This window comes from Hylaeus anthracinus, unplaced genomic scaffold (genome assembly GCF_026225885.1).
Source record: "Hylaeus anthracinus isolate JK02 unplaced genomic scaffold, UHH_iyHylAnth1.0_haploid 3, whole genome shotgun sequence".
Classification (NCBI taxonomy): Eukaryota; Metazoa; Arthropoda; class Insecta; order Hymenoptera; family Colletidae; genus Hylaeus; species Hylaeus anthracinus.
In genome coordinates, this window is record NW_026535284.1 from 1796973 (window position 1) to 1816016 (window position 19044).

At 34.7% G+C, this 19044-nt stretch overlaps 3 protein-coding genes across 5 annotated transcripts in view; 2 read left to right on the top strand and 1 right to left on the bottom strand.

Moving 5' to 3' along the window:
- Window positions 1-16291, top strand: part of LOC128894207 (uncharacterized) — a 225066-nt gene extending 208775 nt beyond the window's left edge. For all 3 annotated transcript variants that reach the window (XM_054155793.1, XM_054155794.1, XM_054155796.1), the window contains one exon: window positions 13046-16291. In XM_054155793.1, coding sequence (XP_054011768.1) covers window positions 13046-13134 — 89 coding nt within the window. In that variant the 3' untranslated portion in view covers window positions 13135-16291. The remainder of the gene's footprint in view (window positions 1-13045) is intronic.
- LOC128894290 (protein I'm not dead yet-like) overlaps window positions 1-19044 on the top strand; it is a 343319-nt gene that overhangs the window by 302866 nt on the left and 21409 nt on the right. The gene's annotated exons all lie outside the window — the stretch shown is intronic.
- LOC128894302 (profilin) overlaps window positions 12179-19044 on the bottom strand; it is a 37732-nt gene continuing 30866 nt past the window's right edge. Inside the window, exon 3 of the mRNA XM_054155971.1 lies at window positions 12179-12197. The gene's annotated coding sequence lies outside the window, so the exon portion shown is untranslated. The remainder of the gene's footprint in view (window positions 12198-19044) is intronic.

Consider the following 19044-nt stretch of genomic DNA (forward strand, 5'->3'; position numbering starts at 1 on the left):
TTCAAGAGGTGACCGTAAAAGTTTGCCACCCCAAATTTTCTAAAGAAAATGTAAGTCCAACAAAAGTCACCAATTTCTTATTGAACGTATTGTGTAGTAGCGTGTTTGTGTTTGTGTGTGTGTGTGTGTGTTATCGCTAACAATTTCACAGGATTTCGTTAAGGGGATATCCTAAATTAGGAGGTCTAAAAAAAGCGGTTTTTCGTGAATTTTTTTAGGATGGAATAAAGTATATATATAATAACATATTTGTGTAGTCTGTACAAATTTTGTCAACAAGAAATATTGAAATTGAGTCGACTGTGACGCACATTTGTAGAGCACGTCACAATTAAAACCTCCTATCGGTGGTAAAGATGCAGATCTGACACAAAGAAAACCAAAAGAAATTTTCATTTTCATACATATTTCTTCTATGTGAACTAAAAAAATTCATACAAAAAAAATTGTAAACAACTTTTTTATCAAGTTAAAGTGATTTTTTCATCCAAAGAACTCGTTCTTTTCTTCAAACTTGCAGTAATTTCACATTTCACCATTTTTGCGGGTTTTTGCTTAGTTCACATAGAAGAAATATGTATGAAAATGAAAATTTCTTTTGTTTTTTTTCATGTCAGACCAAAATTACGACCTCCATCTTTCCCGCCGATAGGAGGTTTTAAATGTGAGGAACTCTACAAATGTGCGTCACAGTCGACTCAATTTGAATATTTCTTGTTGAAAAAATTTCTACAGACTACTCAAATATGTATGAAAATAGGATAAAATGTTCGATAGAATTAATTATTTTTTTCCATCCTAAAAAAATCCACGAAAACCCGCTTTTTTTTAGTCCACCTAATTCAGGATACCTCCTTAAGGAACAGAAAACTAATGACCAAAGATGTGGGTGATCGTGGAAATATAGGTCGCACTGTAGTTGAATGAAAAATCAACAGTTGAATGACCTTTGATGGTACTTTCTACTCTAAGTAGAGGGCGGGGAGGTGGGTGGCGTGATCCTGAAGCTTCATTAGCTTCGTGGCAAATCTATCGCAATCTACCATACCGTGGTTACCCGATTACTCGTAATTTTTCAAGCAATGCTGCTTTGCCTAATCTCTACGAAATCCTTTGCGGCCGAATTTAGTGAATGTTCGTGAACCGCTACGCGTAACATAACTATAGAGTCATAGCGTTCGAAAATACCTGGTCCCTCTCCTCTTGAGATGGGGTTTAGTCGATGTCCGCCTCGGCTTGCGTCTGTATCTAAAGTGTCTATTAATATACCTCGATTATTTTTGGAAACTACCGCTTACCGAGAGAGGGACGCGGAGATCAAACCCTGTTTACGAGAAGAGCGTTCCGTCGATTAGGTTTCCGAAACGATATTCTTCAACAAAAGTACTCTCATTAACCCTTTCAATCCCAACGACGATATATCGTTGCGTTACACGGTGTATAAATTAGTAAGCATCGATGGTAAATAAATTATTTGTGTGACTAATGATAAACGTATTAAAGATCAAATTAACCCTTTGCGCTCGAGGCATTGCTCTATAGAATCAAATCCAGTCCATTTTTATAATAAATTTCAGTAAAACCAAAAAACTCTACTTAGAAAAGAAACATCTACGAATCATTCGTGACTCAATGAATTATTATTACAATTTATAATTAGCTGTATTCTGATATAAGTAAAATTAAAATTGTACGTTCAAAAAGTCACTTTTAAATTATATATGTCGCCCTAGAGGCGCCACTCGAGCGCAAACGGTTAAATCTACCTTACGCGAAAACTTCGACAGTACTGACAAAAATCTCAAGGCCTTTCATTCGCTAAATACTCATCGCTACATAACAAGATTTAACCGCTTCACACTTTTCATTCCTAATTTTTCTTATCTACAAACATTATTTGCAAAAGAGAAATTCATTTTTATGTTTTTCATAGTGTTTTGTATGTAGCTACATATGTTACTCGTATGATTTTCAACAAATACTACATATTGACTTTGCTTTATTCCGCCTTGTTTCGTAATGTATTCCTTTTTGAATTCTGAAAATATAATTTTTATTTTGTTTTTTACGAGCTTCTTTCCAAATCTTAACGAATTCGTTAGATTCGTTCAATGTTCTTCGCATAGGTATGATACTTTCGTTCGGGTCTAAAAGGGTTAACACTAGAGCCACTGAGGTCAACATACACCTATTATATTGCGTACTATTAGATTGAATGGAAAGTTTATGCATTTTTAATAAGATGTCGCTTTACACTTGTGCTACAAGATTTGTTTGTTGTTGTCTTTTTGTTTTGAGATACCAAATTATTCGTTTACCTCTCGTCGTAAATACACGTACATTTCAAGCGTTCATTTATTGTTCTGTCATTGTTGAAAATGTGTCCTTTTTATAATTTGAAATTAAAATTGAATTGTAAAAAGGATTGTAAAAAAATGAACATTAGAAAATACTTTTTAATGAAACACCTCAAATGTATACAATTATTTACTTACATGGCAATAGTAATAATTATATCACTACCAGTATTAGCAGCTGTAATTACTATATTATTAACAGATCGAAATTTTAATACATCATTCTTTGACCCTTCAGGTGGAGGAGATACAATTCTTTATCAACATTTATTTTGATTTTTTGGACATCCCGAAGTTTATATTTTAATTTTACCCGGATTTGAATTAATTTCACATATTATTTTCAATGAAAGAGGAAAGAAAGGAACATTTGGAAACTTGGGAATAATCTATGCAATGTATTTTTAAACCAGCGGTCTTAAACTCGCTCGAAACGAACGATTTTCATTCAGAATGCCTAGGTTAAAAATGACATTTCCAACCAAAAATAATTAACCCTTTGCGGTCGTATTAAATTTAGACATGGGTGTCGTACTCTTCATCACGTAGTATCTTTCGGTAATTTTCTGTTTGCCATTTTGGAGTATTATTTTTTAAATATCTTAAAGATGTACTGAGGTACAATCGTAGACAAATGTATATGTAATTTTAACTGATCGAATATCTTTGTAATTACGATATTTAAATGAACAAATTTGTAGTTATAAGCTTGTTTTTAATGTCAAGTTATGTTTTTAATCTCAACATAGAGAAGTATAGAAATGTTACCACGAGAAATAAGTATTACTTTTCGAGTGAGTTTCAAGTTACTCTTCTTCATTATTTAAATAGATTGAAATTGTATATCGGATAAGGCTAATTTATATCGAGATTGCACGCACTTGACATTTGGAAATGTATTTCCTCCCAGACAGATAACATCAAATATTGAAATTAATCCACGTAAACGCATCCACAACAGTATTCGATGTACGTCCATAGCTGCATCGCAGCATGCATATTCCGTGGATACTGAAACAACAATTTTATGATTTCTTCATGGGAGTTCATTAAAAAAACATTTTTAATCTCGCAGACTATAGTCTGTTAATCTCTGGCTTCACGTATAATACTTGAAATAATAAATATATAAAAAATACTTTAAACAATGTGGTAATTGGCAACCCAGCCATATAATAAAAAATATAAACAATATCAACTTTCATCAATGAGTAAAATTCGATTCCGTGTTCGTCATCGCTCTCGATCTGTGTCCAATTGTCCATCGACCACTCGATTCGTCAGCGTCGGGTCGATCGCGTTGAATACACGTAAACAATGACCAAGAGGATTCCGTTGCTTGAATTCGGTGTCAAAAATTGTTACTTGAAAGCCGGAATTCCTATTCTCGAAAGCTAAATAATAATGGAATATGAGTTCAGGCGATGGTAGATAGAACTTAAAAGTGGTCATTCGACAGCGGGTAGACGCTATTGTTGTCAAAAACTAAATAATTGTAGAATAGAAATGAAAAATTGGTACTTTAATTGTCGCTTGAAAGTAGATACGACTGTAATTAACACTTCACTGACCGGTAGCGATTGGACATACAATTATTAGGTTGTCCCAAAAGTTTCTTCCGTGACTTGCACTCAATTATTTTTTATGGCAATGTTTATATAAATAGACAACCTAATTTCTTAGATGTTAGTGTTGTAACAGTAACAGAGCAAAATGAATCGTACGCAATTCAATAATGTAACATTAGACACAAAATATTGTGTATGTGTTACTTATTAATGAAATGGAAGAAACTTTTGGGACAACCTAATAAATGTAATAATTTTCATTTTCATACCATTAGTATTATACAATATTTATTTTATATATTAAAATCATTTTTAGATTAACACGTCGACTGCGAAGGGCGTATATGTATATCTGTCTTCGAAAATTAGACTCAAAGAAATGTCTTAAATTCGTTAAATCAATTTTTAAGAAATATCATCTTACAGAGAATGACAAGACGAAACTTTTTTGTTTATGCAATTTATTCATCCAAATTCTTTTTCCCGAAATTCATTTAGATTTTAAAATATAAATTGCTGTAACTTGATTGAATATCGTCGAAATTCTTTTAAATCTCGTGTAGGCGAGCCGTAAGATCCATCGATGCCTACCAATCCGCCAAAAAGCCGAAAATCCATTACAGTTTATTTATATTTAATTTTAAATGAGTAATTGTCAGCTAACGGTGCTTTTCAAAGGACTTCGAAATTTTCAATTCTTATTTTTTACCAATCCGCCAAAAAGCCGAAAATCTATTACAGTTTATTTAATTGTACATTTAATTGTAAGTTAGTAATTGTCAGCTAACGGTGCTTTTTAAAGGACTTCGAAATTTTTAATTCTTATTTTTGAAACTAAACGTAGTATAAATAAACTGTGAATATAAAAAAGTTTCATCTTATCGTTCTCTATAAGGTGATATTTTTTAAAAATTCGATTGTTCTAGTGACGCATCCCCTAGAATTTTCAACACAAATTGATCCGCAGTCAAAGGGTTAACCCTTGCGGTCGTATGTCTACTCTCAACCACCAAAACTTATTTACCGTTCCGGTCGTATGTCTGCGCTCAGCCAACACAACAAAGAACCATACTAATCTTATATCGTATTCCGCAGACTGAAAAGATTTAAGCCATTAGACAATAGTAATAGATTCTAAGATATTAGTGTAATAATAGATTAATGGAAAGATTAATGAAAAGATCGTTTGTAATTATATTAAGTTATACAAGAATATAGGAACCAGTGGGTGAAATATCTACATGTTAAATTTTTCAAAGACAAATATATTGAATATTATTATTTTTTCTGTAACAGATTGTAATAAATACCAGATAGTCGAAAATACTTGGTAGAATTCCAAATAATATTTTACAAATTGTGTTTAAGTGTAATTAGGCATTCGGGTTTCTTATTTTTTTACCGGGCTATTTAGAAACAGCCTTTAATTTAAAAAGAATTTTCTACAGTAGAAAATGCCAATCTAGGCTAACAATAATTCCTCCATACTGTTACCGGGTACATTGAAAGTCAAGTCTGTTTCCAAATACATGAACATTGTTCGTAGACAACCATCAACACAGTAAATAAATTCAAAAAGCTTAATACCGGAATTAAAAAGCCTATAAATAGGCTCCCGGTAAATAAAGTGTTAAAATATTTCAAAAACAATACTCCAAAATGGCAAGAAGAAAGTTACCGAAAGATACCACATCCTGGAGAACTATAAAATATAATTTTTACACAAAAACATTACATTCAAACACGTTAAAACACATTATTGTAAATATATATCTAAAGTCCACAAAAGAATTAATAAATCTTGTATTATGTATCACTGCTCATTCTGCGGAAATGAATTCCGACCAGTAGAATAGCCATGCCTAAATTTAATACGACCGCAAAGGGTTAACATTTATATAATATTTCCTAATTCATGAAAGCATACCGATCGATAGGCTACCGATCGGTAAAATGTTGAAAAGTAAAGAGTAGTAGGATAAAAGAAAGGGTAGGGAGGGGAGGAGTGGTTGATACCGAAACATAGAAAGTTCAGGTATTCAGGGTAGTCACGATGCTGCGCGGCAGAGATCAGACACACCCAAGTACCTGCGTATACTAAACGTTGTATAGCCCGCACGCTATTGGTATTGATCCGTACGCATCGTTCTCTCGTCCTCGCTCGTTTTACATCTCTCCACGGGTCTGTCTTCCCTCCTTTCTTCCTTCCGTCCGTCCGTTCGCCTGTCGTTTCCGTATCCATTCGTTAGTCCCTCGCGAACGCCGATGAGGGCTTCGATACTAAAAGTTTTCGACATTGCCGCACCTAATGTTCGTCGAACAAAGTTGATCACCCAGACAACAGACGCTGAACTCTTGATCTTTTCCGTATTACAGTAAATCCCACGATTAAAGTTTGATAGTCAGCCAAATATTGAAACTAAATGCGTTCTTGATCGTCAAAGTTGAAGTCATCAGTTTTAAACCTAACAAACTACGCTCAGAACTTTCAGATATAGCACCTGCACTATAAACAGCGCATATCTTGTTTGCTGCTTTTGTAGTATCATTTTTATCTCTCCGGTAAAAGAAAAGTATTATAAAACTGACGAAAAATAGTGTATCTTAACAAATCTTTTTTCTAAAGATGTCCCAAGTATCACCTTTTAAGAGATGTACATATGTTATTTGTTTCCAACCATTGTGATATATTCAGACCAATTTATAAAATATATTCTGTATATGTCTTGTACATGGATTCCATATTACCGTCGAATGGGGTTAATAGCAACATCTCGTTGTATATTCGATTTTTCAGGTTTACTGTTTTAGAGAGCTGATATATTATCGCAATTTGTTTTTCATAACATTAATAAATAGTAATTAAAAAATGTGGTTATTTCCAAGCTATTTTTGTTTAATTTTTAGCAACGATGTTCTTTTGTCTCATTAGAGAAAAAGGTTGAGTGAAATTGTCACCTATAATTTATTGGCTATAAATACTAAAATGAATATAAATCATTTTTTTTACTTACGATATAATGAATCTACATCATGTCCTTAGAAAAAGGATATTTCAATCATTTAAAATTATGTATTATTTTTTCATGAAATATTTGTTTGTGCTGTATGTTATACGTGGTATACTTGTAACATCGAATTTCTTTTACATTTGTTTATAATACTTGCAATATTTACTTGATGCCTTTTCGATCATAGATTCCTAATCATCATCTTAATCCAATTATTTTTTTCTTATAATTAATAAAATATGCCAAAACCGTACAAAAGGATATTGAAGAACAAAAGTAGTATTAGAAACACTTCGGAAGGCCATTTAAGGTCGTTCAAACAATCGTACTTGCTATTTTAAATAAAATAAATATTTGTTGCAATTTACCCCACAGACGGTCTCTCCAAAGCAAAATGGTAACAGATAAATTGTTCGTACTTGAGTATTCTTTTTCTTAATTTTGCAAAGTTACAGAGACTTCAAAGAAATCAGATTCATTTTTGTTATTTAAATTCAATATCTAAATCCAATTAAATCGACAGGCCCAATGTCACAAAAGCTTCAAGGATTATGATTTTTCTTACCTATAGAATAAACGTCTAAATAGTCACGCAAATTCATGACCCAATAGGCGTAACATCTCTTTGTAAGACCAAGTACAGTTACAACTGTATGCAGATGCGTGACTATTTAGACGTTTATTCTAAAGATAAAAAATGTCATAACCCTTGAAGCTTTTGTGCCATTGGGCCTGTCGATTTAATTGGATCTAAATATTGGATTTAGTCCGATAACAAAAATGAATCTGATTTTTTTGAAGTCTCTGTAACTTTACAAAATTAAGAATAAAAATATTCAAGTACGAACAATTTATCTGTTACCATTTTGCTTTAAAGAGGCCGCCTGTGAGGTAAATTGCAACAGATATTTATTTTATTTTGCAGCCCCTGAGGGCACGTGACAATTGTCCAGAGAAAAACCGCGACCGTTTCTTACACTGTACCCGATGGTCTGGGATAGACGTAGGTGTAGGTGTCAGAGTACGGTCTGCGTGTTCAGCAGCAGTTAGAAGCAGTGCACGATCGTCACGATCGCCTTGGCATACTGTCGCCGTGTCATGGTCGAGTCACGGTCGAACCGAGTCTAGTATGAATAGTCGGGCAGCATTGACCGTTCTCTAAAGGAATTACTGATCGAAGCAGTTAGCTATGTGACTTTTTCAGTAGGTTCCATCGAAACCGATTTTTAAATGAAACGAAATGAAATTCTTATAGCACAAATTCTCAAACCTTGGGATGGTTCCTTTATTACCAGCTTTTCTCCGTGTTGTTTTCCGGTTGGATTATTTTTATAGTTTTTATAAGTTTCTTCACTTGCGTAGTGCAAGGTAATACGTTTCGAAATTTTTTAATTTCGCGGTTAATTAGCGCGTCAACATATGTATATTCAGATGACAGACTTCTTGTCCGCGCGTTTTTGTTTTATGCCAATTGTTTTTCCGTTTTTACGCATTCACGTTGTATATTCTCCATATGTTCAAATATAACTATTTTATTGTGTCTTAACGATTATTACTAATGTCTAAGAACCCTACAATCCTCGTGCTGAGGTGTAAAAATCCAACAGAAATAACCTGATAACATTGAAAAAGGAAGTATGATAAATTGCATTCTATTGTAACGTGTCGCTTACCATTTTCGATCTGTATCTAATCTTGAGTGGAATTTCTCCTTTGTAATTTCCTAGTGTGTTAGATGTTAGTGGTCGCATAGATTGGATGTCTCAGTCAAAAACAGGCTCATATACATATAATATGCTAAAACAAGCACGAGCTAATCAAACAGAAAACTTACATCTGATTACAGCAGAAGTACTGGTTTTCTTTTACCATCAGTTTTTCCCGGAGCGCCGTTTCAAGTAAAAATTAAAAGACTCGAAGGGTCCCATTAAAAGACGCTACATTTTTTTTATTCATTATAAACGCTGACTTTGAGGCGAGTTTATTATAAAGTAAGATCATTCATTGTAGCATAACGTCATAAATTGAAATTTGTAGTCAGTAAATTGAAGACAGGCCATCAGTCAGTCGAACAAGGATAAGTAATTGATTTCTTTTTTTATGATCCGATTTCTTCCTGAATTGTCTGTAAGTGTACCTCAACCTCAATGGACTCTTTCGAATATTCTAACTTTTTCCTGGAAATATTTTTTGTACTCTCGATAATTTAAACATTATTGTCCTATAACAGATTACTTGTTCCGCCCTGTATATCAGATCAGCAGTTATATTATTTGTAATAAATTGATATGTTCCAAAATTTGTTCGAAAGGAAAAGTATAAATTTGGACAGAATATAAAAATAATATTTAATTCCTAGAAAAAATTCCTTTACCGTGTCTTGATTGCAAAGTGATCAGTTGATTTTTTTCCCATAATAAAGATACGATAACTCATTTCAATAAAATAAGAATTTTATTGTAACGAAATAAGGCTCACATAAAGAATGTAAATAAAATAAAAATATCGATAAAATCGATAAAAAAAAAAAACAGTATCAGTCCAGGTATAGAGTCTCTTAATTTTCGAGTTATCATTTCCAAGAACTGGAAAAATATACTTTCGAAAACTTACCCAATTTTGTAAAAATTACCCAATGAACTTTAAAACGTATCTAAAAAAATTCTCAAAGTTAACAAGAATTTCACATGAACTCTTTTCTGTAAAAAAATATCCCGAGAAACATTTAACACTTGGCCTCCTAATGTAGTTTCCTCCCTCAAGTATCACTAAAAACTGCACCATACTCAAATTTGCTCAAAATTTAAGATGCTGCTCCATTTAGTATCCGATTTCCCGTAGAATGATGGATAAAAGAATACCTCGTCTACAAGATTCCAATGTCGAAAATTCGAAATCACAACTTCCATATTTCGATTTTTGGTGGTTTGAACCACCGTGCGATGATTCCAATGCAAACCTCGACCGTGCAGGCACCGTTCGATTTTCACCGAGCGTCTGCCTGCGTCAGCCACATTCAAAGGTTTACGCGCGGCGGCTTGACGTCTTCGGGCAGGTATCGCGAAAGAGTTCATCGCCTGTCGAAGAAACGATCCAACCGGGCGGAAGGCAATTTCATCGAATCGGGCATAGATCGCGACGCGTCGATCGTAGCTCCGACGTCCGTCGATTCGAAGCAATGGCCGGAAAGACCGTCGATTATTATGCAGGCGGCAGACAATTGCCAACGCTTCCCCTATTAACATATACCGAGAGTAAAAACGTGGTTGAAATACGTGACAGCCCTTGGTTTAGCTTCGACACTGCTCGAAAGAGATGACTTCAGGTTTTAATGAATATTCCTGATTGGATGGGTCATTTGGAGGGTTTATTTTGTTTAGGAAATCCTTGATCGTCCATTGATAATATTACCATATGAACATGCAATGAAATTTACAAAAAAAAATTGTTGTTTTCACGAGTGGATGAAATTCGATTCGGCGCATGATGGGAATCGTTGTCACTTGCGGTTACCCGCCACACGAGTCAATGAGTCGTTTGCACTACGTGAAGATAAGCAGCGAAAGAGGTGGTGGGAAACGGTGTCAAATGGCAGAAATTAAAGCTGCCCAGTGTACGTAGTATACTTGACACCTCTGTGATAAATGCTACGAGTTAATTATTTAAATGACTTTATTCCCCAAGGAAGGACAAGAAACAAAATGTATTTGTATATACAAAATTTATCAGCCAAAGTTGAATGACGAGGGTTTCAACGAACATGGTTGTTTTAACCCTGTGCGCTCGAGGCATTTTTCTATAGAATCAAATCCAGTCCATTTTTATAATAAATACCAGTAAAACCAAAAAACTCTACTTAGAAAAGAAACATCTACGAATCATTCGTGACTCAATGAATTATTATTACAATTTATAATTAGCTGTATTCTGATATAAGTAAAATTAAAATTGTACGTTCAGAAAATCACTTTTAAATTACATACATGTATGTATGTATGTCGCCCTAGAGGCGCCATCCGAGCGCAAAGGGTTAACTCTTTGTCCGCTTTCATCGTTCTAGTCGTATGTCTACTCTCAGACATCAAAACAACAACTGTCCTGATTATATTTTATAGTAAGTCGACAAGCGGCGGAGTTATGTATAATTTTTAATAAATCTTTACAAGCTTTGTTTGAAGTACATTAGACATTTTTGTTTCTCATAAAATAATTTTTGAAAAGAAACATTCAACCAACTTCGAAAAACATTAAAACTACACTAAAAAGTATGAAATAATTTCTAGTTAATTTATTTAAATACTCACCAGCTCTAGATATAATTGCTCAAAAGTATGAGAAAATGCATTGAAGAGTATGAAATAATTTCTAGTTAATTTATATGAATACTCACCAGCTCTAGATATAATTGTTTAAAAGTATGAGAAAATGCACTGAAAGTATGAAATAATTTCTATTGAAACTGCACTATTACTCACCAGCTCTTGATGAATTTGTTTAAATTATTAATTGCAGCATATTAAATACAATGCAACCTTTTCGTGGACGGCGCAAAATTAAGAATCGTTAATTCCAGTTTGCGTTAGTTTTTGGTGGGAGCGGCAATATTGAATGCTGTTAATGTATACATGTGTGTACTGTCTACGTGAAAATACTGTCTGAGAGGATTTGATGTATTTGTTTTAGCGAGGTGTGGGGACAATAGTGCATACAGTTAATACTTTCTACACGGAAATAGTGTCTGAGAAGGTTTGGGGCATTTTTATGCGGAGGGAGGAGATGGCAATATTGATTACTGCTAATCTATATACTTTCTTCATGGAAATACTGTCTGAGTAGGTTTGGAATAGTATTTGGTAGAGTCGGCGATATTGAATAGCGTTAATGTATATGATGTCTAACGCAGATATATGGTAATAATAGCAATAATTAAAGGCCATATTTTTTGTTCCTCCAACAGAAAGTTAAACCAAGTTTGATAATTTTGAATGCAGATAATTTTAAATTTCGTGCCGCCTCCGAAAAAGTTGGATTGTATTTAATATGCCGCATTTAATAATTTAAACAAATTCACGAGGTTTATTATTTCTATATTTATAAGGTTTAAATTTATATTAGAACATGAATTTAAGGGGATATTTTCTAGTCTACAGCGTTAATTTTTTAGTGTTTTTTGAGATTTTTCTTTATTCTGTAAGGAATTTTCCAGTCCCTCCTGAAAAAAGTATGTTCATGGTTGCTGCGATTCCAGGGGTTGTGCTTATCTGAAATAAAAAAAATTAAGAATCATCTTATTTATTAGTGTCGCTATGACCCGAAGCAGAATAATATTGAAGTATTGAAAATTCAAAAAATGACAGCGCTTTAAATTTTGAATATCGATTTTTTGTATTTTTTAGCCCGTGGTATAAAACCAAAAATAAAAATTGTAAAAATATTTACAATAGAATAATCAGAATTTGAAAACCATGGTTCATGCGATAAAAACACGTATGCTGAAGATTCACTTCAAACTTGGAGTCATTTGGTCAACTTGAACTCGAGATATCATAGCAATTATTTCAAAAAATATGGTTACGAAAAAATCGAGTTTAAAGCTTTTTTATACCAAATACGTATAAAATTACGATTAAAACCCAATGCTCGGTTACTTGCTGGGTGAAAATTAATGTCACTTTTGTACATTGTAAACATTAGCAACGAAGAAATTGTAGTAAAAACTGCAGAGAAAATTAAAATGCAGTATCCAAATGAATTGGAGATGATAACGACTTCGTTAATTTTTAGAATTGAACAAAATTCTTTGGCAGATGTATTTTTAAAGATCTACGTTACGATCAACTAAGAAATTGTAGTAAAAACTGCAGAGAAAATTAAAATGGATTGTCCAAATGAATTGAAGATGATAACGACTTCGTTAATTGTTAGAATTTAACAAAATCCTTTGTCAGATATATTTTTAAAGATCTACACTTTGAGAAAATGCAAAACAAATCGATGTTTTGAAAGTTCTGGACTAGAATACCTCCTTAGATAATCTGGTGTAACTTTTCTAAGCAGGGAACAACCATTTTGCGCAAACCAAAGAAATGTTGCGACGTTTTTGTTGCAGCGGCCGAATGCGGAGACGCGCCGAAGAAGAAAGGATTCTTCAAGGGTTTCTGGAAGAGATCGCGCCACTACTCGCTGGAAAACCAATAGCCCAGGTGCGGCAGGGTGACACGCCACCAACGACAGAGACACGCGCCGAAACAGCAGCACCCTTGTCGACAGCCACGAATCGCTACGAGCGCTCTGGCGAACACCACTTGCTGCTGCATCGTCCAGTAAAAAGCCTCGTATCAGCATCAGCGTCGTGACGGAACCGACCGGCGCTGACGTTTCAGGACGGCAGCGTTTCGCTCGCGTTTCTTCGTCCAATCTCGTCGACCTTTTTAGTCCGGCCGATCGGCTATCACGACGAGGACAACGACGGCGACGACCCCAAGTACAAGCAACAAGTACGACAGAGCCCGTGGGTAAATCAGTTTTGCCTACTTTACGTTCCTCTTTTTCCTACGTTCACTTTCCATCGTTCCCTCTCGTTTCAATTTGGTTTCGATTCGCTCGCGCGACGACCCGCGTAGTGGGCAAAATTACATTCGAATGACAGATGAGCCGAAGTACAGTGACTCTTTTAAAGTGAAATATAATTTTATCGTATTAGGGTGATATTTCATTTACAATTTGAACCGTAAATATTACAACAGTTAACCCTTTGCACTCGAGAGATGACTCTCCTCGATCACCACTAGGTTTTACACAGTAAATCAACCAACAATAATGTTTGTTTAGGTTTCATTTCTTTGGAACTCGAAGTGTCAATAAAATGATTGTCAGTGCAGTAAAGGTTCGTAAAAGGTGAAGTAAAATCTGAAATTAGTTTGCGATTACGAATCCGGCTACATCTTCCAAGTCAATCTAAGCTTAGTATTCGAGTTACTGGTAGAGATACCAGAAAAAAAGGTCTCGAGTGCAAAGGGTTAACACTAAAACTGCCGATATCGACACGTATAACTCGTCGTACATGCAATTACATCTGTGTAATTGGAGAAGAAAAAACAAACTAATTTATGGATAAAATTAATTCTCTGTTACAATAATTGCCCCTTCACAATTGTAATAAAGGCATCGTTGATAATTGAATGATTCTGGAAAGAAATTTAAAGCGCATGGATCCAATTCATCGAATCAATATTTTCAGTGTTAATCGACATTAAGTTTCGAAATAAATAGCATTCGATAATGGTAAATAGAACATAGAACTTAAATGCTTTCATCTATTTAAAACATTCGCAGAGAAAAGAACATAACAAGAAGGAAGAAAAATTGGGAAAAGTTTTCTTATTTCCCTAATACGATTCAGATCTTATCTTCATTGAACAAATAACGGATCGAAAACTGTTCATTTTGCAATTGTTATTCAAAATATGTTATCCGAATAATAATTTTGCCCATTTCTGCACCCGTTGAAAGTTGGACGTCTAGTGCAAGAGCTTTCGTAATTTTGTACGTTTTTCTTTCTCTCGGCTCGGCGACTGGGGTCCGTTTTTTTCACGGGGCGAACTGTACAATCGCGATCACCGTGTACGACTCCATCGAGACGCTGGGTTTATCGGCCCAACGGAGTTTTTTACTTTGCACAAAGCGACCGATTAAGTCGTATAATAATCTCATCGAGATGCGAAGGTTTATACCAGTCGATTGGAGCGAAAAAAGGTTTCGAAAAAAGGAAAAGAAAAAGAGAAAAGGCAATATAATCGGCTTTCTCATTGACTCAGTGGCGCACCCAGACGATTAACAAGGTGAGTGCTACGAAAATTAATACGTCGCCATTCTTTTCGACAGTTCCCGACAGTTTCTTTTTAGCGAAAATAGAGAAAAAGTTTCAGTTAACGTTTTTGTGTAAAATGTAACTCGCTATAAGATTTATTTAAAACATTCTTTAAAATGTTTGACAACGACGTGCGTATATCGAAAGAAACGAAGAAGTACAAGAGTTAATTAGCATTATCTTCTCGCGTGTGAACAGTACATGTGCATGGTTGTAGAGATTTGATAGCTTAAAACTTTCCTTATCGGAACGTTATTCGTTGACATTAAGTTGCTTTTACACATGCACGTACATAAATTTCGATACTAAAAGGATGTATACTTGTGAAAAAAACTGGGGTAGAATTGTTCTCTTGGGCCACCCCGTTGGGTGCGCCACTGTATCGCGTCGAGGCGATCGGCGGTCGTGGCATCGAAGGCTCTAGGTGTTTCCTTTTATCTTCCCTTTTGTATTTAACGCGCGACGGAATACGTTTTCTAGAGAGTGAATAATAAAGTATAAAATATCCTGTATTAAAAGTATCGGAGTATTTCATATATAATTGCGTTAGGCGGCGTGTGGCACCGAGCAAACAGTGAGAAGAGCGTAAGGAAACATTGTAGATGTACGCGAAAGCAATTCGCGACGAACGAACAGTGATATCGTACGCATTATTATCGATAGAATTGTAATTTCCCCCGGGAACGTTAACGCGTTACTGTATTCATATTATTTTTCATTACACCAGCGCTGTTATTGTTGTTGTTACTACTATTATTACTATTATTATCACCGATAAGAATATTTCTATTTGTCTTCTTTTTAATATTATTATTACTATTATTATTATTATTAACGTCGTAACTAAATGCACAGCATCAGTGCCGCTATTACCGAGAATATTATTTTTCTTACAATCTCTCTATATACTGCTATTATCACTATATCTGTACTGTCGTCATTGTCATTACTATTATTTATTATTATTTATCATCATCATCTTCATCTTCATCGTCAGCAGTATCGTTCTTGTTGTTATTATCATCATTATCGAACCTTGGTACTACTACCAAAAAAAAAAAAAAAATGCAAAGGTATATAAATATATATACATACGCAGAAATGTAGTTACACGCCAAGAATGCGCGCACGATAACGAATTATCATTACGAAAGCGATAACAATTATTATTACGAATTAACGAATGAATTAATTACTATTATTGGTAATCGGTATTATTATTAATAATAATATATAGACAACTGAGATCATATAGCTAATAATATAACGAATGGGGTGGCGATAATAACGGTAAATTACAAAGTTATATTTAGAATAATTTTTGGATTCGATCGTAGAGCACGTTCTCCTCGGATATTTGACAAAGTCGATCGTACGGAGAGTCGCTTGAATGCCAAAGACTGTCTCGCGGCGTGTCGAGCTCGACCTGTACAGAAAATATATTTATCGTTTACTTGCTGTTCGTTAGATAGATTGACCGATCTATAGATGCGATATCCTAAGGTCCTAAGGGCCAGCACGTACTCGCCTACGTTTAGAGAGAACGTTTCTCGTTCTTGCTCTCCTCTCGCGAATCGATCAACAGCGCAAGCTCATTCGTGATTTTTCCTCGTTTGAAGAGTCTCGTCCGATTCTTTCCATCTATAGGAGAACCTCGATTATTTGCACGTGGACGAAATGATCAATAAACAAGAAATATGGTTAGGAGTAGTATCCTGAGAATATCCTGCGTTGTACTACTACTCGTTGAATCTGGTCACCTTGATTACAGAGCAAAGGTAGTTGTACACTCGAGAGGGCTTGACTGCACGTAAGCGGGCAAGATTAACCCTTTGCACTCGAAAGGTGACTCTCGGTCGCAAAAATTAGGTTCGACGCAGTAAATCAACCAGCGATAATGTTTGTTTAAGTTAAATTTTATTGGAACTCGAAGTGTCGATGAAATGATTGTCGTTGAGGCAAAGATGACCTGATTCTCAAATCTTAAATTAGAGATCTCATTTTCGAAGTCAATCTAAGCTTAGAATTCGTGGCACAATAGAATGCTAAGAAAGCATCTCGAGTTGCTGGTAGATGCCAGAAAAAAAAAAGAGTGCAAAGGGTTAACTGTATACAAGTTAGGAAACATTGGTTGCGCACGAGAGCCAAAAAGTCGATTACATACGAAAGGAATAAACTTGATTGCAAACAAGCTAGAAAAAAAGTGGTCGTTCGGAGACGGGGAAAAATTGCGTTTACGGAAGCGGGTACGCAACATTGGTTGCAGACGAGCGAGGAATACTGTAGCTTGCGCGTTTAAAAGTGGAACAAATCGAGGATGATTGGTGAAGAGATAGCTCCATGGCGAAGGAAGGAAAGAAGAGAGTGAAACGAGAAACGTCGGTCAGCCGCAATAATATGTTCGTGTAAACGGCGCGACATTGCTTTTTCCATGCGGTTTTCTTAGGGTGTAGCGCGCGTTATGGTCTTGCTACAGAGCGTGTACAGTAAGTCCTGTAAATAACGATTGCGTGGTGATACGTAAAAGAACGTAAAAGGATACGAGAGGAGCTGGTCCGCGATCGTCGAAGATGGTTACAGGGGGACGCGGACAGCGTGAATGGGCATTCGAGGAGCATCGGGCGGTCACGCCGCGCTACGGAGCCACAAACAATTGGCCGCTTTGTCGTACATCCGTTGGTACGCGACGACACCTACCTGATAAGACTCTAATTTTAAAGGTAGTCTAATAAAAGTTTTATTGCTACTGAAATTTAATGCCAATTAAACGAACTGTTCGTAAAGCAACATTCGCCGAAGTTGGTGTCTCATTTTAAAGGGGTTGGCCCACTTTGACGCCTTGAAAAATCGTCCTCTCGTTTCACGAGAGAGAAACGATTCACTCGTTCGCAATTAGGGATTGAACAAGTTTCAGGAGAGATTACCATTTACATGGAGCCTCGATTTGACCGTGTTTTTATTTAATATAATTTATCATTGGCAACATATATCAAGGTCAAGATCATCGGAGCTGCCTCCCCTAAACGTAGAGTTTACCTAATTTATTAAAAAACCAATTTCGCAAACTGCAGTTCCCTACCATGTTTCCATTAGAAAGTATATTTATTTCAAGTTTGATAATACCACATTTATTTGACAGAAGGACCATGACCTTTCTTTGGGGGCTTTTGGTCTTTGACTGTCAAGTTTCTTTACATTTTATAATACATCATTATAACCAGGGACTTTATACCAGTATGATTTTAATACTGGTATTATATTAGAAATCAATATATACCGAAATGGATATATTATGAAATACCGATATAAATACCTGTATTTTTCGACATTTCTATTGGGTCATTCCACGCGAAATTGGACACTTTTTGTGTTGAAAAAAGTTGAAAATTCTCGGTACCTACAACTATTTAAAGTTCTGTGCTATCTTTTTCCCAAAAATTATAACTATTGAGTTAGTCTACGAATGAAAATAAGCTTTCGCGAACTTACTGTGAAAAGATAAGAGTACAAAATAAACATTATATTAGTTAAAAAATTATTTACCAATTTCTAAAGAACTTGTTAGAAAGAAATTCCTTGTTTATATATCACGCTCACTTTAAAAATTTTGAAAATCGAAAAGGTAAGATATCTTTGTTTATCCGTTTTCTGGAGAACCTTGTAAAAAGATGGAGAGATTTAAATTTGTTGAATGAAAATTAAGTGAGCCCTAATCGCAACGCGCGACTGTAAAAATGATGGTTCACTTAAATTAGTCACGTTAACATTAAAACTATTAACATGGGAAAAACTATCGGAATTATGTAATAGTTATATATTTTTATTACCATTCAATAGTTTTATTTAGTTTATTTTTAAAAAATTTTAATATTTAGCTAACAGGATTGGTAAAAAAAAATAATAGGACATTGATATCATTTCTGCTGCCTTTATCAGTATATGTCGTATCGTCGTTGTTATTATTACAATTTGATAAACAATCTGTGTACTTGTACTTCTTGAGTTCTTAAAAATCGTAATCAAATAGAAAAACCGAAGTAAGTACTAGTAATTATGTTATACCGGTATTTTCCTATTTCAATTTTGATAAGGGTTAACGAAAAATACCGTTATAATACTGATACTTCATGTAACAGTATAAGTCCCTGTATATAACATAATCTTTTACTGTTTGAAACATAATTATATATCATCTCATCACACTGACCTGATTGGGGGAGATATTTATTATAATTTAT